Source organism: Plasmopara halstedii (assembly GCF_900000015.1).
Source record: "Plasmopara halstedii genome assembly, contig: Scaffold_2061, whole genome shotgun sequence".
Lineage (NCBI taxonomy): Eukaryota > Oomycota > Peronosporomycetes > Peronosporales > Peronosporaceae > Plasmopara > Plasmopara halstedii.
In genome coordinates, this window is record NW_020188969.1 from 1612772 (window position 1) to 1636367 (window position 23596).

The 23596-nt window shown below is 43.0% G+C and overlaps 4 protein-coding genes across 4 annotated transcripts in view; all 4 read left to right on the forward strand.

Annotated features, from left to right (window-relative positions):
- Positions 1 to 1038: 1038 nt before the first annotated feature.
- PHALS_14898 (uncharacterized protein) lies at positions 1039 to 1777 on the forward strand. Its single transcript, XM_036407119.1, has one exon. The coding sequence runs from the start codon at positions 1522 to 1524 to the stop codon at positions 1735 to 1737; it is 216 nt and encodes a 71-aa protein (XP_036263376.1). The 5' UTR covers positions 1039 to 1521; the 3' UTR covers positions 1738 to 1777.
- A 15-nt stretch (positions 1778 to 1792) lies between these two features.
- Positions 1793 to 2434, forward strand: PHALS_02860 (uncharacterized protein; the record flags this gene model as incomplete). Its single annotated transcript, XM_024717318.1, has 1 exon — positions 1793 to 2434. The coding sequence occupies one exon, from the start codon at positions 1793 to 1795 to the stop codon at positions 2432 to 2434; it is 642 nt and encodes a 213-aa protein (XP_024582829.1).
- A 525-nt stretch (positions 2435 to 2959) lies between these two features.
- Positions 2960 to 7509, forward strand: PHALS_02861 (Plexins (functional semaphorin receptors); the record flags this gene model as incomplete). The annotated part of the gene is made up of 5 exons (XM_024717319.1): positions 2960 to 3295; positions 3373 to 6729; positions 6790 to 7318; positions 7381 to 7431; positions 7496 to 7509. 5 exons carry the CDS (start codon positions 2960 to 2962, stop codon positions 7507 to 7509), a joined length of 4287 nt encoding a protein of 1428 aa, XP_024582830.1.
- A 47-nt stretch (positions 7510 to 7556) lies between these two features.
- Positions 7557 to 23596, forward strand: part of PHALS_02862 (Proteins containing Ca2-binding EGF-like domains) — a gene marked incomplete at both ends in the record, with an annotated part of 30060 nt that continues 14020 nt past the window's right edge. Inside the window, 3 exons of the mRNA XM_024717320.1 lie at positions 7557 to 7647; positions 7714 to 17669; positions 17730 to 23550. Of these exons, the coding sequence (XP_024582831.1) occupies positions 7557 to 7647; positions 7714 to 17669; positions 17730 to 23550 (15868 nt within the window). The remainder of the gene's footprint in view (positions 7648 to 7713; positions 17670 to 17729; positions 23551 to 23596) is intronic.

Consider the following 23596-nt stretch of genomic DNA (forward strand, 5'->3'; position numbering starts at 1 on the left):
GGTGGATGGGTAGCTAGTAGTCATGCATATTTTTAGATTTTACTATATATATCTAGGAAAATCTATACATTTAAAATTAGGCGGTTTTGCGGCAGATAAAAATAAATAAAGTCAGTTTTGGATCTTAATGGGAGACTTAATTAGCCTTGGGTTAAGGGAATAATTGTTCTTGGAGTAAGCGGATTGCGATCCGCTAAACTCGTACTTGTACCAAGTATAGAACGAAAGGCCGGTGACCTAACTTACGCTTCCTCGAAGCGCAAAGCTACGGTAGCCCCGCTGCACTCACTAATTTTCATAGCGGAGCTACCCTCCGCTCTAGGGCAGTAATAATATCATATCCGCTGGGAATCCTTCAAAATACTCAGTGCTCACAAGCTTAATAAGCCTGCATAACTACCGACTCACCTCAGTATCTACCGCACTTCAAGTCTCTTGATGAGAGTCAGAGTGCTGGATAATTGAAAGAAACAGACGCGGAAGCAAAGAGTATCCCACTTCAACTGGGGCGATTATTTGTTCAGCAGGATTTAATAGTATCAAGTGAGTAGGATATATACCCGTAATTCGGGTCATACTTCGACAAGATTATCCTGATGTCATTGACTCTCATAACCTGGTGAAGCCCCGGTTTTTGTCTCTTTCAAAAAGTACACGATTGCCCGGCGCGACGCGCCCTTCAATCGCAACTGGGGTTCGTATCAGCTCTTCTTCCGAGACATAGTTGACAGTTTCGCATCAATGGTAGAGAACGAAGTGGATCTTTCAGCAACAAGAATTCGTGGTGATGAAATTGCCCTGGGGTCCACGTCGCACTTTGTTAGTCGCTGAGTCAAAAATTTAGCGACCAAATCATCATGAATCAACTTTCTCTGTACAAGCTCCAGTCGCAGATATTGATGAGGCGGGACAACCTCCTAGATGTTTTATACCAAGTGCATTACGATCGCACAGTGCAGCACACTCGTACCGACAATCGGATAATGCTGATATATTGAATGACTAGTGCGAGTTTTGGGCTAAACAGCTATGCCTACAGGTAAACAATCGATACCAACATTTTGCATTTGTTAAGACTAGACATAAGAATGAATACTATACAGGTGTAAATATGCTTGATTAAGTATAGATATTTCTGATATCCAACAAGTGCAAAAGTCAGCTGCATTTCCAGCTTGACAGAAGGCACATAGGATAAATAATTCGACCATCGAGCCAGAGCGGTAATCACAATCTCTCGATGTCTTTGGTAAGCTCTGTGTCGTGGTGTCTGGGGCCTGCATTAGAAAATTGATACGAACTTTTTAGAATCTGCTTTCATTAAATCTGTATTTTGTAACTGAATTACCTAATGACGGCATTCTCTCGCGCTTCGTTCTATCAATTTGTCTCTTCGCCGTCGATTTAAAAAATTGTTCGACTCGTTTGCTTGTGTAGCTCGGGATTTGTCAACCTCAATAGACCATCGTATGTCGTATAATTTTTGATTGTTCAGTTGATGGATTTCTTAAGCTCACTACGATGCACTTGCTGCGGCATTGGATAGATGAGGCTCGTTCTATGGGTATCCATAGTGATCAGTCAGTAAGGAATTCTTCTGTCAATATGAAAAAAACTTCAATTTCCCACGTTGAAGCAGTTACAGTTTGGCAGAGAAGACGTCGATGCGTTTTGCTTCAGCAAATATCTACTCAGGGCAAGAAAAAGCTCTGTTGTTTCAGCGAAGAGCACTTTTAAATTTTAGTGCTCGCGAGTACAGGACAATCAAGTTCAAGAATTGAGAAAAGACGCAATGCCGCTCTTTGGAATAACCTTTGAAGCAGTCTTGAGCCTACCATGGATAACACTTGGATATTTGAAGCAGTTAATGCAGTGGATCAAGTGCTCAATGAATATAAAGGAATCAAATTCTGACATTTCGGCTGATGATATCCTTAAGTCTACTTCGACAAGAGATGTACCATCAATTGATCATGTCGATTATCTAAACAACTCCGAAACGGAGAGTAGCTGCATTTCTGACTCTTGCGAAGAAGACGAGGACGATGTCGAGTTGAGCTATAATGCAAGCGAATTGGAATTGAACAAGCTTTGCTTAGCTGGCAACAACGATGTAATTATTGGAGAAGATCGCTGGTTCTGGACATCTCGTCACGAGGTTGATTCATTTTTAGCACAAAACTGTTCAGAATTTGTTGACTTGAACGACGACAAGGCGTCAACTCTAAATGTTGAAAGGTTGGTGGATTATGTGATGCCATCGATGGATATGAATTCAGAGGCAGCGATTGACGTTTGGGTTGAAAAATACGGGGCCAGTAAATTTGAATTCCGCTACGTGTCTACACCTGTTAGTGAATCAAGCACGGTCGATTCCTGTTGGTCGTCATCTGTTACACCGAGTATTTCAGGATCTTTTGTCGCTGTCTTGTAAAACACCAATGCACCTGACCGAAATGAAGGGTAGCCTTAAAATATGCAGAAATTTTACTTAGAAGCCTTCCAACGGCATATAATATCTTGTTTAGCTGATCAAATCTATTAAAACTAAGACGCTCATACCAATTTGTAAATTTCCATTGCTTCATTCCATTGTGCTGCAACATCAAGGAATCAAAGACTTCGCAGCAAACTTGTCGCAAATTTCATCAAAATACAAACAGATTTCGTACAAAATTTGTTTCAGCTATCATCAAATCCTTGAGTGAGCTGCTCAATTAAATCCTTTTTTTCCCACTTTATTGCTGTTTTAAATGAGAAATGTCATACGCTCAGCGTTGTCGAGAAACTCAGCGGTGAGCTTGAAATCCTATGAAGTAAAGCGATTAAAGCAACCTGCTCTACAAGCAAGACTTTGATGTAAGTCGAAGTTGAATATTCAACTGAACTTATAAATAGTCCCGTTATCCAATCTTCCATTGGAAAACAAATCCAAAAGAGGCTTTTCAATTCTTCCTTCATGCCGCTCTGTGTACTGCTTCTCCATGTGCTAGTCCTCACTATCTCTGTTTATGCAGATTTGACACAAGATCCGATCGTTTCCCTGCTTCCACGTCATCTCGTGGCTTTTTATCCGCTACTTACAGACTCAAGAGACTACGCCCCATTTGGAAGCACGAACGGCTTTGCTCAAGATGGCTACAGTCGAACAATCATCACGTCGAAGCTTGGGGCAAGACTCGAGCAGGGTACCGGTCTCGACTTTCCTATACCATTACACAGTCGAATTTTCCCACAATTAACAATAGGCGCTTGGGTGCAGGCAGGCGAAGCAATGGCTGTCAACGATGGGTGGGTTTGTAATTGAACCAAACTAATGACCATTAAAAAAGTGAGCTCATATACATATGATGTAGGTGTCTGCTATCGCAGAATGGATCAAGTTTTGGGCGATCTATGTGTGTCATGAATGGAACATGGACCGTTGGAGGTGAATTGGTAAAAGATTATAAAGTGAAGATAGACGAGTGGTCATTGGTCGCAGCTGTGTTGGATACAAATGTGACGTATTTCTATATGGATGGAAAGTTGGTAGAGGTAAAGATGTCGTCAAAAGGTATGGCAAGTTCTACGCTGGTGGCTGGAGCTGCGGTAGGTCAAACTTTTGGAGGATTTACAGGATATCTCAAAGCTATATTTCTCTTCGACGTCGCTTTATCCGAGGTAGAGTTGAATACCTTGACGAATGCGATTGCGACCAATCAAACTAATACACCGCAAGCTCCACCTACTACGTTAGTGACCGACGCAGTCGTGAAGTTGGAGCCAAAGCTTCACTTTTATCGTAAAGATCACTTGCAACCTTTAGTTAGTGTTAGACAAGCCGTCGACATCGATCGCGAGGAATACAATGTCGCATTGCCGACTGTGAATGACGCAGAATTACTATCGGTGCGATTGGTGTATGCTGGTGATATCGCAGACGACACTTTAAGCCCCGTAGCTGATGCTGAATTCACTGTATGGTCGCTACAGCCAAAGCAGCGAAAGCTTCATGTAGGGTCGCTAGTGACTGTGCAAGGCACACCAATGTTTGACGAGCACACTTCTATGTGTAGAATAAATGAAGACATCATCTTTGATCCGATCAAGGTAACAGCACATTCTATCACATGCCAAATTCCAGAATTGAGCAAACAAAATACCATCAAGTTTGATATCTCCCAGAATGGAATTTCATACACTTCGCTTGGTGAGTTTCAGCTTCTTGAACGCCCGATAATCTTTCGAATTTTACCTGTACAACTGATACGTACATTTAAACCACAAGTTGTTGACATTTTCGGGACAAATTTTGCCAAATTAATCTCTTTAAGCTGTTCGATCGGCGGTGTCATTGTGCCCGCAACATTTTTATCTTCGTCAAGAGTACAATGTGAAGTTGAGTCTATACGATATGCAAGCTTGTCAAGTGTGGGTATCGATGTTTCAGTTAATGGAGTAGACTTTTCAGACGAACCTACAGACTTAGAGCTGTTGTCTGCACCATCCATTGACAGACTGTCGCCGGATAATGGACCTACGAAAGGAGGCACCCTGGTCGAAATTTACGGTCGCGACTTTGTTGATAACGTGCGCTATTCCATTTTGACCGATGATGTTGACTATGTGAACCCCAATTTGTTAAGATGGCGAACAACGGGTGCTAATTTTGCAGAAAGCAAAACTCTACAGCTTAGAATTGAGGGTCAAGTTTACCCTGAGATAACTGATTTGCAGTTTACCTATACCGCCGCGCCACGAATATCGTCCGTATTCCCGCAAACTGTCCCTGTTTGGTCCGAAACAGTGCTTGCAATATCTGGAAATGGCTTTGGAGATTTTTCTAACCTAAGTTGTTCCTTCGTCAAGGTAACTAGCACAGAAAGTCTATCTAATTCGAGTCTTTGGCTTTCTAATGCAGCATTCAAAACCTCTAGTATCCTTCAGTGTCCGACACCAAAGTTGTCTGAGCCAGGGTTGTATGCTGTCTCTGTGTCAAACAATGCGCAGGATTTTTCGCTTCCTTCAAATGGTGTTCGTATTACCGTATACAATGAGCTGCTCTTGGAGTCTGCGTCGGTATTGGCAGGTCCGGCCACTGGAGGAACAAACGTTGACGTCATAGGCAAGAACTTTGTGAACTCGACGAATGTAGCATGTCGATTTGGAGAGAGTCAAGGTCGAGCTGTTTTCATTTCGATATTGATCATTCGATGCATAAGTCCGGCGTGGGCACCAGAAATTGGGTCGTATGGATTAGCGCCGGTTGCGCTTCGAATTGCTTTAAACGGGCTTGATTTCTCAAATTCTAGTCTTCTGTTTCAGTATTATGCTCCGCCAATGATTAATACGATATTTCCATGGAGCATCTCTATCAATAGCACTTTATCTCTCACCTTATCCGGAAACTATCTCGTCTCGTTTGGAGGAGTAATTTGTCGGATTGGACCAAGTTTATTAATTCCTGGAATCGTGAGAAATGGAGGTCGATTAGTTCAATGTGCAACCCATCAAACACCTTTTACACCTGGAATGGTCGAAGCTAGTGTCTCATTAAATGGTGGAAATGATTTTACTCTCAGTCGAGTAAACCTTTTGGTACACGAGCCAATCATTATACGTAATATTGATATGCCTTACATAGCCAAAAACGTTACATCTTCGATCACTGTAAGAGGTCAAGGATTCATAAAAGGAATTGCGACGAAGTGTGCCTTTGGAGACTTGTTAACGAATGCAAGTGTTATCACCCCAGAGCTACTAACGTGCCCAATTCCGTCCACCATATCACGTGGTCATGATTACGAATTGCGTATTAGCCTAAACAATGGATATCAGTCTTCGAGCTCAGTTGGTCACGTGTATGTTTATGACTTGCCATCTTTCAACACAGTTTCTTTGACATTTCTCGATCATATGCAGCAAATTCATGTTAGAGGATCTGGATTTGTTCTTAACGAAAGCTTTTCGCTCGCAATCGAATGCCGATTAGATGATTTTGCTCGTGTGACTGCTCGAGTTAATAATGGATCGAGTCTATATTGTGTAGTGCCAGAGATGGAGTCGAATGGAGATGATTTTAGAAATGTGAGATTGAGTTTTCAGATTGGTCCATCAATTATAAGCACAGACTTATCGTTTACTTATGCATATACTCCTACATTTGTTGCACAAGATCCTGGTGATGTGCCAGGAAGAATGATACTGGATCTACAGGCGTTTAACTCTTCATTGAATCCAGTGATGTCCCATATAAACGCTACAATATTGCCTAATTCTCACCTCAAGCTCTATGACATCTCACCAAAGATTGTGGAAAGAGGCAAAGCCATAAATATCACTGTGCATGGACATGATTTTATAAGAGCAAGGACATTTTGTCATTTCAGCTCGAATTTTGAGCCTATATTAGCCGTCGTCACATCTCCAGCATTCGCATTGTGTGCTTTTGATGATGCTCGGGCTGAGACTGGAAGTGTTACTCTAGCACTTAGTTTGGAACGTGTGAGACCTAGCATTGCCACAGCCGCTTTCGCTCTTATAGATGCTCCAAAAATTTTATCCATTTACCCTCGACGCGGCCCGTTGCAAGGAGGTACAAAAGTTGTGGTCACAGGTACAGATTTTGCTAACAATGTGGCACTTTATTGTCATTTTGATGAACAAGCACAAGTATCTGCTACTAGGTTGACCGCAATGATGCTTGAATGTCTTACACCACGCAGTTATAGCGGACGTAATGCAAAAGTAAGTATTTCGATTGCCGCAACTATCCACTCCACAAATAGTGTACATTTTTTATACCAGGACATGCCTTATTTAATTAGCATGTCCCCATCCTTCGGCAGTGTTGAAGGCGGAACGATCGTAAATTTTTACGGACGATGGCTGAATGTGTCAGATGACTTTGTCGTGTGTACATTTGGTACATCTCAAGCCACTAATGTGGTAATTATTAACTCAACAAGTGTCATTGCTACATCCCCGTCTAGTTTCGAAGGAGCAGGTAAAGTGAGTGTGAAATGCACCCTAGACGGAGAGGCGATAACTCCGGTAGATTGGTCGTACGATTATCTTCTGTCGCCTTGGATTTTGAGTGTTACACCACAATTAGGGCTGGAGTCGTCCAGTACCCAGATTCTTGTCCAGGGCACCGGCTTTAGTACCAAATACCCAATGATATGCCAGATTGGTAACCATGCTAGTCCTGCGATCGTCCAGTCTTCATTTCAAGTAAAGTGTGTTGCTCCACCTCACACTTTCGGTTTGGTATATGTTAGTGTTACTTTTGATGGAATTCCCTTTCGGAACTCATCGATTGTTTTTGAATATCTCGGTAAATTTTGTTTTCTAATGCCAATTAAGATCGAGCTAAGTGGTTGTTTGGAATGTGTGCAGCCGAGCCAATTCTTCTTCAAGTGATACCACCCCTCGGATCAGAGACAGGAGGTACAAAGCTTTTGATCATTGGTGAAAGCTTCCCTCGCCATGCCGACATGAACTGTGTTTTTAGTCGTGATGCTGTAACGAATTTTACGACCGCATTCTGGGCTAACGAAGGTGGAATTGTCTGCATGACTCCGCCATTCACCCCTGGAGAAGCCTCCTTACAACTCGAAGTGGCTGGAAAGCGTAGTAGCAGCAGCCTTTTTTTTAATTTTACTGGTACGGTTGAAATCAAAGCTTACTTGTATAGGATCTTAACTTACACTATCGTATTTCTTTGCACAGTCGAGCCGAGAGTATTTTCCATTTCACCCTCGCGTAGCTCCGGGGCAGAGAGTATCTTCGTGACGGTAGATGGTGCTGGTTTTATCGACAATGAGTTTTTCCGGTGTAGCATGGGTACAGTCCTTGTGCTTGTAAGTAGTTTCAAGAGCCAAAATCGTGTCGTGTGCGAATTTCCGCGCCAATTTCATTCTGGAATTTTTCCAGTGCGAGTCTCGAATAACAATCAAGACTTTACTATTGATTCAGTACCATTTGTACTTTATCCTCCAGTTGTGGTGGACTACGCTACCCCACTTTACGCACTGATTGATGAAACTTTTACTGTAGTGACATTGGTAGGGCACAACTTTCATGAGCTTGTCGACTTAGTATGTCAACTTGATGTGATCGGCGCTGAAGGAGCTTTTGCTGAAGCTAGATTTGTTAGTGCGTCTACGTGCACATGCTCACTTGCGACGCCCATGAATCTATACCCATTCGATAACGCATCAATGTCGATACCAGCGATGCTCGAAGTGAAGCAAGTTGCGCAAGAGGTTGCTGTCCTTAAAGCTCCATTTCAATTTTTTATGAGGCCAATACCGCAAACTGCATCACCATCGCTGCTGCTTGCAAACGGAGGGCAAACAGTTGTCATCAGTGGACTAAATATATTTTCAAGCATGGACTTAATTTGCCAGTTTGAATCGTATCACCCATATGACCAGGTACCATTTGTGGTGCTTAATCACACCCATGGGTCTTGTCTTGCACCAGAACGTTCTCCAGGGTCTGTCAACATACGCTTATGCTTGCGCGAACTGAATCAATGTAGTCATGACTCAGTCACACTTTTGTATGGTCAGCAACCGATTGTTCGGAAACTGGTGCAACATGAGACAGCTGACGGTCGAATAATTATTGTGATTGGGGAAAATTATTACGATATGCCTATGTATTGTGACTTTGATGGTGAGCAGACGCCAGCGACATTCATCAATCAAAGCGAAGCGAGATGCTCGTTAGCCCTGGTTAAGCTGCATAAGTGCTCAAGATTTTCGCTGTTTATAGACGGAATAAACATTGTCAACGAACCTATAGCTTTTTGCTGGCAGGTGATACCGTTTGTGAGTCTGATTCGACCGAAAAGCGGCCCAGAACGAGGAGGAACACGCGTCCTTGTCAGTGGTGGACCATTCACAAGTGATGAAGACTATTCTTGTCAGTTTGGAGACATGACCGTCCCAGCAGAGTATCTTTCCTCTGCGCAGATATTTTGTAGCTCCCCCCCTAATCAAGCAATGTCAGTTGAATTTTTCGTTTCGGCGGTCACATTTAAAATCGCGTATGCTGCACAAATGACATTTACGTATCATCCTGCCCCAATTTCACTCAATATTACTCCAAGTCGTGGATCCGCAGAAGGCCAGTATGCAGTAACAATCGGAGGTTTAAATTTCATTCGAAGTGCAGGACTTCGATGTCGTTTTGGTGTTTCGGATATTGTAGCAGGATTGTGGCTGTCCAACTCTTCCATCTCTTGCGTGGTGCCTTCACATCGTCCAGGCTGGGTAGATATTCAAGTGAGCAACAACTTGCAAGATTATTCCGTCGAGCCTTTAAGATTTGAATACGTTGTCAGTCCTACAGTTCTATCTTTTGAGCCAAGGACAATGTACGCACAACACCAGCCCCAGCTGATCCTTTATGGAAGGGATTTTCGCAATTCAAGCGAACTGCGATGCATAGTCGGTAACGAACTAACTCTAGCAACTTTCGTGTCAGATACTAGAATTATGTGTAAAGCTGCAGTATTTGTGGATACCTCGGTCGTGATTGGCGTCATCGATTTTGCGCTGTCGATGGTTGGATCATTTGCGAAAGAAAGGTTGATTGTACTTGACGACAATGTATGGACCCTTCAACCTCGTGTGACCTCTGTGCGTGGTGTAACCCCGGTAGTTCTTAATCGAGGTATAAGGAGTGATTTTTTGGAATCTGAAGCTATCGTTGGACGATTCTGCTCTCGTAACTATTCTACATGCTCGGAACTTACACCAGCGAATTTGATTGGAGCTGGCGAATATCATTGGATCCCTCCACGGTGGACAGATACGAACTTGATGGGATTTGTGGAGATGTTTCGGAAATCTCATGCATCGAGAAGTCCAGCTGTACCGATCGCAAGTTTTACGTACCGATATCATTTGGAAGTCGAGCTTAAAAGTCTCACGCCTGCGATTGGCTCACTTGATGGTGGAACAGTTGTGACAATATCTGGCACCAATTTTCAGGACGGACACAGTTTGAGTTGTGCATTAACCGGCACGGTGTTCATTCCAGCCCTATTTATCTCTAACTCGATGATCAGTTGTATTATTCCAGCTTTTGTGTCGGGATCACGAGAAATTCAAGTGTTTGTGTCGCTAAATGCTTTAGAATTGAGTGAAAATTCGTTAGTTTTTACATATGTAGAGACTCCTTCCGTTTTGAGCATATTCCCAAGTGGAGGGCCACTTACTGGTTCGACTTTGATAAGTATACGAGGTGTGAACTTTGTTGGTACATCAAACAGTGCTTGTAGCTATGGGATTTATACATTGCCTGCTATTGTTGTTAGCTTGACCGAAGCGACATGCTTTGTTCAAGTATCGACGTTGACTTCAATTGGACCTGTGCATTTTCGGTTTTCGTCCAATGGTCAGGAATTCTCAAACGAAAACATATCGTACTACTTCTACGAGCATCCCTCTGTTATCGAGCTATATCCACAATCTGGAAGTGTGACCGGAGGGACAGTCTTGACTTTCAGCTGGGAAAAGTCGATATCATATAATTTATTTCACAATGTGTCCATTCAGATCGGTACATCAAACCTCCAAAGCACTTTAACAACAGAAACGACAGTCAGTGTGGTTGTTCCAGTAGCACAGGGTGGGGTGGCACCGGTGACAACCCGTCTATCTCTAAATGGACAAAATTACGTCGAATGTTCGCGCTTTTGGTACTTTGCGGAGCCTAAAATTGAAGCAATGTATCCGAATACCAGCGGAGAATCCAGAAAATCTTGGATTCGTGTGGAAGGCGCAAATTTTCCTCGATTTACGACCTTAAGCTGTCAGTTTGGATCATTTGATAGTGAAGCAATAGTATCAGCGGAATGGGTATCAGAAAATTTGGTATACTGTCGTGCCCCTGTCCATCGTATAGGAACAGTGTTCTTTGGATTTTCGATCAATGGAGTCGATTTTATTAACACGAACCTGCGCTTCACATTTACATCACATCCTATCCCACCTGAATTTTATCCACAATCGGGTCCCATCTGCGGTGGAACTAAGCTGTCAATAAAAATGAATTCAGAGGGCTTTCGCTGCGAACACTGGCATTGTGGTGTCGGAGACTTAGTAATAAGTGCTTCTTATGAAAATTCACAAGGCTTATTAATGTGCTCGATGCCTCCACAAGAGGACAACATCGAAGTTGCTATAAGTATTGAATGTGACGGCATTACCATTTTGGAGTTTGAAAAAAAGTTCCAGTACTATTTAACACCATCTATTTTCGAAATCGTACCGCAATCAATATCCTACAAATCTGGAGGTATCGTATCTGTCCGAGGGCGTAACTTCCTGGAAAGTGGCATGTTTTGCCGTATTGACACAAAGGATGTAATTAGCGCGATTATGGTCAACGAGTCGGAATTACGTTGTGCGATACCTGCAAATCCTTCTTACTCAGCCTTTTCGTACGTCACACTGGAAATTTCAGCCAATAAAGTTGATTACAGTACTAATAGGATCAAGATTCAGCTCTTGCCTTCACTTGAAGTGCTTGAAATAAGTCCGAAACATGCACTTGTCGGCCAAATAGTCGATGTATTAATTTTGACGTCAGGATTCATACTGAATCCCAGAATGTACACATGTCGAGTTGGCGAGGAATATGAAGTCCCAGCTCTGATTGCTTCACACAAATTTATCAAGTGCAGAATACCAGCGGTGGAAATACCAGGACCAGTGATTATATTCGTATCGAATAATGGACTCGAGTTTGTAGGAGGTCATAATACCACATTATTTTATCATCCACGTCCGATCATCCAATCGATCAGCCAAACTAGTGGGTCCGTTTTTGGTGGTGAAAGCGTGGTCATTTCTGGACGTGATTTTCATCCAGAGGTGGCTTTGGTGTGTTATTTTGGAAATACATTTGTCGAAACAACATATATACGAGAGGATATGGTTACTTGTGTCGCGCCTCCATCGATGCTTTTAACTTTTACTCAATACGAGGGAGTGAACTTAAGCTCAAAGGTGAATTTTAATCTTAGCATTTTACCTGATAGCTCTAGCGCTTCGGCACATGAGCAACAAAGTGAATTGTTCTGGATGTATCGCCTTCCCGTTCTTGATGTAATCGTAACTCCTAATGTGATACCGACTGGGCAGTCCGTGCCCTTAAGAGTACAAGGGCTTGAAGCATCTTCATCATACACGATGAGACTTTTATTAGAAAATGACCGTGGATCTCGAAGTAACATCTTTCTCAACCTAACATATGATGATCGAAAGAATTGCTTGGAAGGAGACTTGTTATTACCGGCACCTGGTCGCTACGCAGTGAACATTGATGACAGTGGAGGTTATGTAGTCTCCAAGGACTATCTTCTAATCGAAGCCGTCGATCCCATAAAAGTGTTGAGTATAAGTCCGACCAGTGGACCAATAAGAGGTGGCTCTGTTGTTTTTTGGAAGACTGAACAACACTTGGATTCTAGAGACGATCTGATTTGTCGTTTTGGAGATTTGGTCTCCTTTGCAACTGTTTTGAAACCTGGCACTGTAGTCTGTGAATCTCCTGCAACAGATACTCCAAGAGAAGTGCAACTCGATCTCACTTTTCGAGACCAGCAAATAGTTGACAATGGATCGCACACGTTCACGTATTTTACGAATGAAGTGATCACGTCAATTTACCCGAACGAGCTGATGGAATTAAAAAGAAACACAGATCTGATCATCAGTGGATTAAATTTCTATTATCCATACGGAAATGCTTCATCATCATGCCGTATAGGAACTTTTGTAACTCGCGCATCGGTGATATCCCCAACTAAAGTTGCTTGTCAGTCTCCTGTTCTTCCTGCTGGCAAATATTTGGTATCCGTTGCTTGTGACGGTGTCAATTTTGTAGCATCGTCTCTAAATGTCACTTTTGTTTCTCGTATATGGATAACTGCCATCCAGCCATCAGCTGTTGCTGTAAGTGGAGGGATATTTATTGAAATGAAAGGCTCCGGATTTGTAAGACATACCTTTTTCAACTGTAACTTTGGAAAAGGGAAGTATATCACTAATGCAGAGGTCATCTCGTCTTCGAAGATTCGTTGCATCACTCCATTTGTCGGTACTCACAGTATCATTTTACCAGTTTCAATATCCACGATTTCATCGATGAGCAATGAATTGCTGCTTTCTTTTGAGGCACCTATTTCTCTGATTACAGTAACGCCGAATGTTGGTCTCAGCCGTGGAGGAACAATTGTGAAGATTGATGTTACTCCTTTGTCTTCTGCTGGTAACCTTCAATGTATCTTTGGTGATGTTTTGGTTAATGCTCGCCTCTTGACATCTTCCCAAATTGAGTGTAATAGCCCTTCGCATCGACCTCAAGCGGTGAGCCTTCGCATCCAAGGAGAAAATGCTAATTTTATAAACGGCTCGATGCTGTCATTTACGTTCGTACCTGATATGATTGTGACCAACGTATCTCCAACACGAGGTATGGCTAAGGGAAACACTTTGGTAGTATTTACTCTCTCTGAATCGCTCGATCTATTGATTCAGCCGATGATCATGTGCAGATTCGGCTCCACTTTTGTCGAGGTAAAGACGTTTCACGAAAAGCAGGTGACGTGTTCTACAGCTTTGGGAAAGAAAAATGAGGACGTTTCGATGGCAATTACTTTAAATGAGGAAGATCTGGCTTTAAGTCCCGTGCGTTTTCGATATTTTGCGAATCGTGAACTCGTCGGAATCGAGCCACAGATGGCTTCACTGAGTGGAAATGTGACGGTGACAGCAACTTTAGAATCGATTGATCTTGACTTCGATATCGTCTACGAATGTGGATTCGAAGCTACAGGGGAGGATCTAATACTTACCAACGCCCAAGTAATTTTGTCCGGGGCAGTTCAGTGTCGGGTACCTACTGATAGTTATAAAGATCCTAGACGGATAAGGGTATCAGTTTGGCAGAATGGAGAGCGCTACTCGACCAACACATTGGTATTTGAGCTCATCCTTCGTCCTACTATTGAAAATGTTACTCCAGCCTTCATTTCCGAAGCAAGCGAAGTTTTACTTCATGTCACTGGCACCAACTTTTCTCCTTATCACCGAACGACATGTATTTTTAACAACAATGAAGAAATTATTGCAAGTGTCATTTCGAAACATTTACTGGAATGCATAGCACCCGCACTTCCACCTGGAAATCACGCGTTTGGAATTTCGTGGAATATGTACGAGATTGCTCTGTTTCGTTTGCCACTCACAAGCGTTGAAGTATTGGCGTTAAAGTCAATCCAACCCAAGAGAGGATTTAGAAATCAGCAGAGAGAGATTCGTATTTTCGGCTCTGGATTCCACCCTTCAAATTACTTACTTTGCCGTTTTGGACAAGAACGGGTTCCCGCAATCTTTGTAAGTCAAGACGAAATCCGCTGTCGCACTCCAGTTCTACCGTCATTACCATTTTGGTCCACCGAAGCCTTAAATCGACATGAAATGTTTGTAGAAGTGACTTTAGATGGCGAAATTTATGTCAGTTCACCGCATGTTGTTTTCACTTACTTTACTACTCCTCGATTCGACAGTATATACCCCAGGGCTGGCAGTATATTGGGTGGAACACAAGTCCTGATAAGTGGCACATTTGACGGAAGTCTGCTCTACAAGTGCTTGTTTGAAGAAGTGTCTGTGCCGGCTATTCTCCTTAACTGGAGTACACTTTCTTGTGCTTCTCCTGTCTCAAAAGCTCCTCACAAGGTTAACATCGCAGTCGAAACTCTTGAAATTTTGATTGAGGGTAACGTCCCTTTCTGGTTTACATATTATGATCCCCCAATGATTCAATCGCTTAGCCCAGCAATTGCTAGAATTGGTGGTGGAGAAAAGATTTTACTTTTGGGGAAAAATTTCCTGTCTACAAATGCTTTACAGTGCCGATTTGGTGAGACTCTTGTCTCTGGTCTCGCCACATTTATCTCGTCAACAGCAGTAGAGTGTGTTGCTCCAACTCTTCAAACTGTAGGCTTCATTAGTGTCGAAATGACGATGAACGGAGTCGACTTCACTGCCAGTCTACAGACGTTGTACTATTACGACTCTATCGATGTTTTAAGTGTATCGCCGGAGAAAGTATCAACATCCGGTGGCACCAAGTTGTATCTCAAGCTTACAGCAGGACTAATACACACGAACGCGTTTTATGACTGCGTATTTGTACGTTTGATGAGCACATTGAAAAGGCCAGCTTACTTTATTTCGAGTACCGAATTGACGTGCTACACACCTCTGTGGACACCAGGAAAGACAGAAGTGGGAGTTTTAGTAAACGGAAAGGAGCAATACCTGGCAGCCAATTCTATCGCTTTCATTGCTGAGCCTGTGTTGCACGCCGTTCAGCCAGATCATGGTTCTATGAATGGTGGAACGGTTGTAACTTTATTTGGAGAAGCCCTAGACGATACATCGATTGTGTGTTTGTTTGATAACATTGAAATTGTCCCCAGCACTTTTTATCGGACATCAATGACGTGTACAGCTCCGAGCAGCATATCTAATGTTGTTGCACTTCATGTTGGGATTGGCTCTAGCATTCGATCGAATAGTGTCAGATTTTACTATGATCTACCTATTCAAATCTTGAATGTTTCGATTCAGCATTTACCAGATGCAGCCGGCAGCAATTTAATAATAACAGGCACAAATTTTCTTGACACAATGGAGCTGCAGTGCAGTTTTGGTGCAAAGTTAGGAGCTTTTCCAGCAACCTATGTTAATTCGACCGTGGTAAAGTGTTTTGTCGGAAGCTTTCGACTCGACCAAGGAACAATTGGAGTTAGCAATAATGGTCAAGACTTTACTTTCTTTGAAGCTCTTCTCAAGTACGAGATTAGTCCTCAAATTACTGCTATAAATCCTAAATCGGGACCTCTTGAGGGCGGAACACGTGTCCATATTACTCTAAGCAACGCACATTCACTAAGAAACGAAAATGTGATGATATTTTGCTCGTTTGGAAAGCAAGATAGTCGTGCATTATTAGTCGGTGATGATATGTTAATGTGTGTCTCGCCTGGCGTGAAAGAGCCGTCAGAAGTTCCAATTTCGTTTTATTGGAGAATAAATGATGGAGAGGACAACTTTGAAATGCCGAAACAACAAAACTTTTTATTCCAATATTTACGATTTCCGACATTGACGGACATTGAACCCTCAAGTGGATCCGCGGCTGAAGGCACAGTAGTGACATTATTCGGAATCGAATTTCGCGACGGAATGACAGTAAGGTTTGCTTATGGGACTAATACAGAAGATATTCTTGCTAGTATCGTATCTTCTCTGATAGCCACGGCCAGAGTACCTGAACAGCTGCTTGAAGGATTTGTTACTGTAGCAGTATCGATAAACCAAGTCGACTTTGGTGAGAAGCTGCCTTTTTTCGTTCGTCCACGGCCTATAATAGAGTCGGTATATCCGTCTCAAGTCAACTGGCTGACATCTCAACCTAATGTCACTCTTACAATTCGAGGCTCAGGCTTCACAGAAGTGGCTAAAGAGACGATGAGATGTCGAATTGGTGAGATTGGACCTTCAAGTCCTGTCGATTGGATCTCAAATACTAAAATTTTCTGCTTTGCAACGTACATGAACGCTGGTTTTTACAGTGTATATGTCGCATTAAATGGAGTGAACTTTGTGAGCGATAATGTAACAATTTCGTACAGAGATGAGTTTGCGGTGAGCCATATACTACCAGCTTTTGGAGTGTTAGGAGGGGGTACAAAAGTACAGATTTTTGGATCTAATTTCAATGAAATTACTACGGACCTAGACGTGGTCTGTGTACTTGGTACCAAAACGAGTCTTCTTCATGTCATAAATGCAACTTTGGCCGAGTGTGTCACTCCAAGCCAGCCAAAAGCTGGTTTGGTGTCGTTTTCGGTTGCTCGTTTAGCTGACATAGACCGTCAACACAACACACAAGGACTTTGCTTTTTTTATCATAAGATGCCGACTATCATCATGATCATTCCATCTATAATCGGATCCTCAAATACCACTACGCTTCGTCTCAAAGGCGCTAATTTTCTCGATTCGTCGCTCTTATCATGTGTGATTGAAAATGTTTCATTCCCAGGTAGATTCATCTCGTCAAGCATTATTGAATGTGTCGTGAATAATGGATTTAAACGTCTCTGGCATACTGGAAGCTTTCTCAGTGCTGAAGTGTCCAATAACGGGCAAGATGTATCAAATACGGAATTTCAAATCTTCGTTCATTCTTCACTCCAACTTATCCAATTAGCACCGTCTAAAGCTTCGATTCGAAGACCAGTGACAATCAGAATCCAGTGTCGTGGGCTATCTGTTTTTTATCAAAACCTCAAGTGCCACATTGGAGAATCATCAGTTGTATCTGCTACAAACCTTGGTGATGGATGGATCGAGTGTATTGTACCACCTGCTTCACGATCAGGACTTGTAAAGGTATCTGTCTCAATGGATGGTGGCTTCTATGCCTCGGAATCGCTACAACTATCGTACGAAGATGTATCAGTGATTTATTCTATCGACCCTACAAGTGGTCCATTTCGCGGTGGTACTTTAGTTACCGTTCAGGGCGAAGGTTTTGGAACATCTGATGCGCTCTACTGTGTTTTTGGGACAGATTTCGTGCACGCCCAGGTACAAAATTCCCAAACCGCTCGATGCTTCTCACCCACATATCATGTCGGTTTAAAGCAGGTTGTTAATGTGACTGTAGTCAAAGGTGAGGCTGCTTCATCGCTTACTTATGATTCTGTTGTCTCGTTTTCATATGTCGATATACCACAAGTTTTAGAATTATCTCCATCTGTTGTTTTAACTGGAGATAAGACTCTTGTCACGCTTATAACAACAGGAATCGATGAGTCTGCTACTATCTGGTGTAAGTTTGGTCACGTGATTGTCCAAGCAAATAAGGATGGGTCTTTGGTGCAGTGCCACTCTCCAAGTCTCCAGCCAGGTCGATATTTCGTTGAAATCTCCAACAACAAGCAAGATTTCAGTGAATCTTACGCTGAATTGACTGTGAAGTTGAAGCCTGTCGCTTTAGCACTTAGCCCCACGTATGGATCACCCAAAGGAGGCAACGTTGTAACAATCTCAGGAACTGGTTTCGATTCGAATGCGACCTTGGAATGTTCGTTTGCTGAGATCAGAGTTCCTGCTTTGTTACGCTCGTCGGATCAAATAGAGTGTGTGGCTCCTTTTCACATGGCAAAAAATCAGACTCAACGGGTCTCAATTCGCTCTCGAGCATCTCAAAACGAGATTCAGTTAATTGAGATTGATACGATGGATGAAGGACCACACGTTCAGGTGGTGACAACAAAAAGTTGGGGAAATTCTCCGGAAGTGCATGATTTACTTCTTGTTCACCCTGCAGCATTAACTCAGACGCAAGTTGTGGTAACGACGATCTCGGAGTATCGCCCTGACATCCAGCATGTGATGCTAAAAAATACACCACAGCTACCTGAAATTCAGATGATTCAGACTTCGGCCAATAGCATTATTTCAGGAGCATTTACCTTGCGCGTATTCGGCATTGCTACCGCCCCTTTTTCGTATACTGAAACTGCGAGTTCGTTCGCGCAAAAACTGACGGATTCAACGCTAGGAAGTCACACCTTTCAAGTGACACGAACGGGTCCAAAAAGTTCGAGTATACAAGACTATACTTGGTATGTGACGTTCGTGTCAGATATTGGTCAGCAGCCGATTCTGTTGTTGAACTCCAATAATCTCGCGGGAACTGCGGCAACTATAACGATATCTCGACTGCGGTCGGGCACATCAGTCGAGGTCCAAACTTTAAGTTTATTTGGTCACAGTTTAGACTCTAAAGTTGGATCATTTTCTATATCCTTTGGAGAAAATTCGATAATGGTTGATCTTCACGCTAGTTCTGCAGACATGGCTACAGCGTTAAAACAGCTTCCAGCACTCAAAGATGTTACAGTCTCGTATAATTCTCGAGTAACAACTGCGTATACAATATATGAATGGGACGTACACTTTGAAGTGAACATGCAGCCCATCATGTTGTTCGAAATTGGTTGTGACCTTTTCGATGTTAAGAGCTACGTAGCGCGCAAAAGGGTGGGGACTACACCACCACCAAGTGGGAATTTCGTGCTGAATTTGGGATCTGAAACAACAGCTTTGATACCTTGGAATGCCTCAAGCGCTGAAATGAAGTTGATACTTGAATCGCTGGATGCTGTATCAGTTGCTATAGTAAATCTCAACGATGACTCGGCCTATCTTCGCCTCTGGGAAATCACGTTTCCGCCAGTTAATGGCGATCTTCCAGTTCTCACCACTGACAATCGATCCTATGGAGATACATTAAATACATTGTCGAATGGGTTAGATATAATTACCAAGAGTATACTGGATGCTAAACCTTTACAAGGTTCATTCCGCGTCACTCATCAACATTCTGGTGAATTTGTAGATATGCCGGCAAATGCAGATTGTGCGATGATGTTGAATGTCATTGGAGGGTCAACATGCGCTATGTTTGGCCCAGGACTATCAGGGGAACGTCAGTGGACTATTAATTTTGCCTTGAACACATCACCCGTCAATCCAGTCATTGTATCAAGCTACGGTCTGACAGGTGCTTCACCAAGTGTCAATGTGGTGACACGACCAATTGGAAACAAAGCAGAGATTCAGCAGCTTGAATTTAAGTTAAACCATGCGCCTGAAGTCCAGCGTTTGTTTGTATCTCAAACTGGAAACATGTGGGAGATACAATCTTTGACTATTGTTGGTGATAGTCGACTCGATGGCATGTTTCGAATTGGTTTCGGGTCCGTTCTGTCGCGATTGTTAGAACCCGAAGCGAGTGCAAATGAAGTACTTAACGCTATTCAAAGTGTGTATCAAGGCGGTTCAGTAGCAGTGTCTAGGAGCACTGTGGTGCAATCGACATTACAGGGTCTGCGCTGGGATGTAACATTCTACACTGCTGGAGATATTGAAGATCTGAGTGTTGTATCAAATATCACGAGTAGTGGGTCCAACTTCTCTGTGAGTTTTGCTGAAACTAAAAGAGGTGTGATCGTTGAAGTTCAGAATGTAACGTTATCAGCTTCAAGTGGAATCTTCGATGGGACTTTCAAGCTGGCTTTTCGAGGCAGTATTTCAGCTACCTTACCTTTAAATGCCAGCGCTCTGGATGTCAAGTCGAAGCTCGAAGAGATGGTCACAATCAGTGCAGTCAATGTCAGTCTGATTGAGCACAACACAGTAGGAGGACGCACCTGGATGGTGACATTCCCCTTTCACGCAGGAGACTTGCCACCCCTACAAGTTGTCAGTTTGACATCAACAAGTACAAAGGCTCCGACGCTCGCAATTTATGAGGTTTCAAAAGGTCAAATGTCTTCTTTGAGTGGTAATTTTGAGCTTAAGTATCTAGATTGTCAAACTCAAGTCGCCGTGGGATCTAGTGCAGCACAAATTCAAATGGCTTTGCTGAGTCTAGCTTCTTTATCGTCTCAGACGTTACAGGTATCGATGGCTTGGACAGATTTCACAGGTGGTTCCGCTTGGGATGTGACGTTTACTTCCTTAATTCCGACTTCACTAGTTGCTATTGATACGACAAATCTTAATGGCGATTTTCCATTTGGAATGACGCAGAAAGTAAGATCTGCTACACAAGAGGAAGTGCAACAAGTTCGAACGTTAAGTTTAGATGGTGGAGCACTCTCTGGAGAGTTCACTCTTGTTTACGATAATGAAACAACATCATTGCTCCCGTTCGACTGTACAGCTGTAATGATGCAAAATGCTTTGAATCTGCTTCCATCTATTGGAACGGTTGCTGTCAGTCGAAATATTGGGGCAACAGGGACGTATTTTGATTGGTTTATCACTTTTACGGCGCCAAAAGTGCATGCAGATCCACTGCTTCTCGAAGCAAAAGGAGAGCAAATAACGCTCAAGTCGACAAAATCTGATGCGAGAATCACCGTCACCGAGATGGTTAATGGATCACTTAGTGCTTTGTCTGGAAACTTTTCACTCCAACTTGGAAATGGGAAGAAGGTCATAGTGTCAGCGGGTGCTTCAGCATCTGAGCTAGCTACACAACTTGCCAAGCTGACTACTGTAACGAAAGTGACAGCTTCTCGCTCTACAACTGGGCCTGCTGCCTATGGTGTGTATTCATGGACAGTCACCTTTCATGATAGCGGAGATGTTCCAATGCTAAGGGTTGATGCGTCTGCACTCGAATCCACGGGTGAGATTGTAAACTCAGTCTCAACTATGCAAGAAGGTTTGCTTTCATGCTGTATTGACGGCTCGTTTCGGCTTTTGGCTGGACAAATCGATCAAATTCTACCGGGTACGCTGAAGGTGGAACGAAACTGGCCATTAGTGACAACAAGTCATGATTTGACTGCAGTATTAGCTCGTGGTGACCTCATTCGAATTGGAGTCAATGTATTTGCCGTTGACCACTTTCTTCCATTTAATGCGACCGTTATCCCGTTAAATGTTTCATATCCTGAAGCTACAGATACAGGACAAATTGCGTATTCGCAACGCAAAACGAAGGAAATTATAGTGATCGATGTAACAGCAGACCAAATTGCTAGTGAATTGCGAACAATTCTTCCTGATGCAGATATTCATGTACAAAATGTTGAGCAAATGCCTAATGGGGGTTCACGATGGCTATTGACTTTCATGAAAATTTTTCGTTGGAGTCCATTACGTACGTCTTTTAATTCATCTAAAACATCGTTAGAAGCAAGTCTAACCCAGACAAAAGAGCGTGAAGAGGGTGAGATATATATGATATACGTCAATGGTAGTGCCCCCATCAGTGGGACATTCGCATTATCAATTGATGGAATTGTGTGGAAATCTTTAGCGGTCAATGCAACAGCAGACGACATGCGATTGTTGCTACAAAGCGCTGGATTTTATGAAAAAGTCATGGTAGAAAGAAAGGCATTGGCACTTACTCCGTATCCGTATGGCGATGGTTACGGCTGGTTTGTCGAATTTTTATCTGATGCAGGACACGTGCGACCGCTTTATTTTGATACAAAAGGAGTTAAAAGTACTTCTCGCCCGGACATCTCCGCCGGGTGGATTTTAATACGACCTGCGACGTCGACGCCATTAGGAGGCTCGTTCCAGCTTGGCTGGAAAGGAAAATACACAAGAAATATTGGTTTCGATGCAACGGCAGCTGAAGTCACAACCGCAATTCAGGAGCTACAAGATTTAAATATAACAGGTGTGACACGATCACCTACGGGTACAAACAACGGGTACACCTGGTTCATTACTTTTGACTCTCAATCTTCAAGCGAGCTGCTTAGTGTATCGACTTCTGAACTAAGCGGTACTAGGGCAACCGCTCAAGTGATAGTGTTAAAGCAAGCACCACGGATTATTGGGTCGTTTCGGCTCGAATTAAATGGTGTTTTTACCGACGAACTTCTGGTATCAAGCACTCCTGAGCAACTTGGAAGCGCGCTGACGAACGCACTAAACGTAGGTCGCGTCTTTGTCTCGTCGATTCCATCCCAAGCCCTTACGTGGAAAGTAGAATTCATCTCGACTCGAGGATCCATTGACTTGCTTCGCATTGATACACGAAAAGTGATTGGATTGAATGTCATTTCACGTGTTTCTCGTCTTCAAAGGGGTATATCTTCGCCAATAGATGTTGGATCTGTAAGTCTCAGTTTTAATAACAATGAAACTATTGCCATCAGCTTAAACGCAAGTGAAAGCGACGCTATCACAGCTTTTCAGTCCAAAACAAGTGCTAGTGTCAAATCAGTGCAAATATCGAAGCAGTCCGAAGTGATAGGTGATCGAAACTATGTGATACTGTATTGGGACATATCGTTCGATCCCTCTGCCCAGACTCACGACCACGCGGTCATGTGCGACTTTCCTCTCGTTCAAGCTGATGTGACGGATATTTATGGTGCTGATGTGACAACGTGGACAGAACGCGTGGCTTCGCCTTGTGTGTCCGTCACGCTTTACGTCAACAGTCAAAATTTTGTTGACACAAATCTCAAGTATGCTTTCATCTTAATTCCTGTGGTCACTTCATTGCATCCGGCACTGGGTCCTGCAAGCGGAGGCACTAATGTCACGATACGAGGTCAGCACTTTGTCGCTGGTCCTCAACTCGTTTGTGTGTTTGGATCTCAGGAGGCTCAAGCCTTTTTTATAAATGTAACAACAGTTTGGTGCATTGCTCCGCCACAACGATATTCGACAACATTATATGTAAAACTCAAAGCATTTAGTTTGGAGAGACCAGGTCAAGACTTTGTATCCGAATCACTTGCGGTCTTCGAGTACTATCCTCAGCTTGAATTCAAGGCCATGTATCCTACTGAGGGTCCTTGTACTGGAGGAACAGAGCTGAAACTAAACGTTTCCGGCGTTCGGGAGTCGCCTCTACTCTCTTGTGCCTTCACAATCAATATGCCAAGTCGAGAAGAGCCTATGTACGTCGTTGTCGCAGGTCAGTTCTACGATAACGAATATTTGACGTGCATCACACCATCGCT

Bases quoted from the DNA above. Each gene is read 5' to 3' on its own strand.
- PHALS_14898 (XM_036407119.1), top strand. From the start codon at position 1,522: ATGCACTTGCTGCGGCATTGGATAGATGAGGCTCGTTCTATGGGTATC.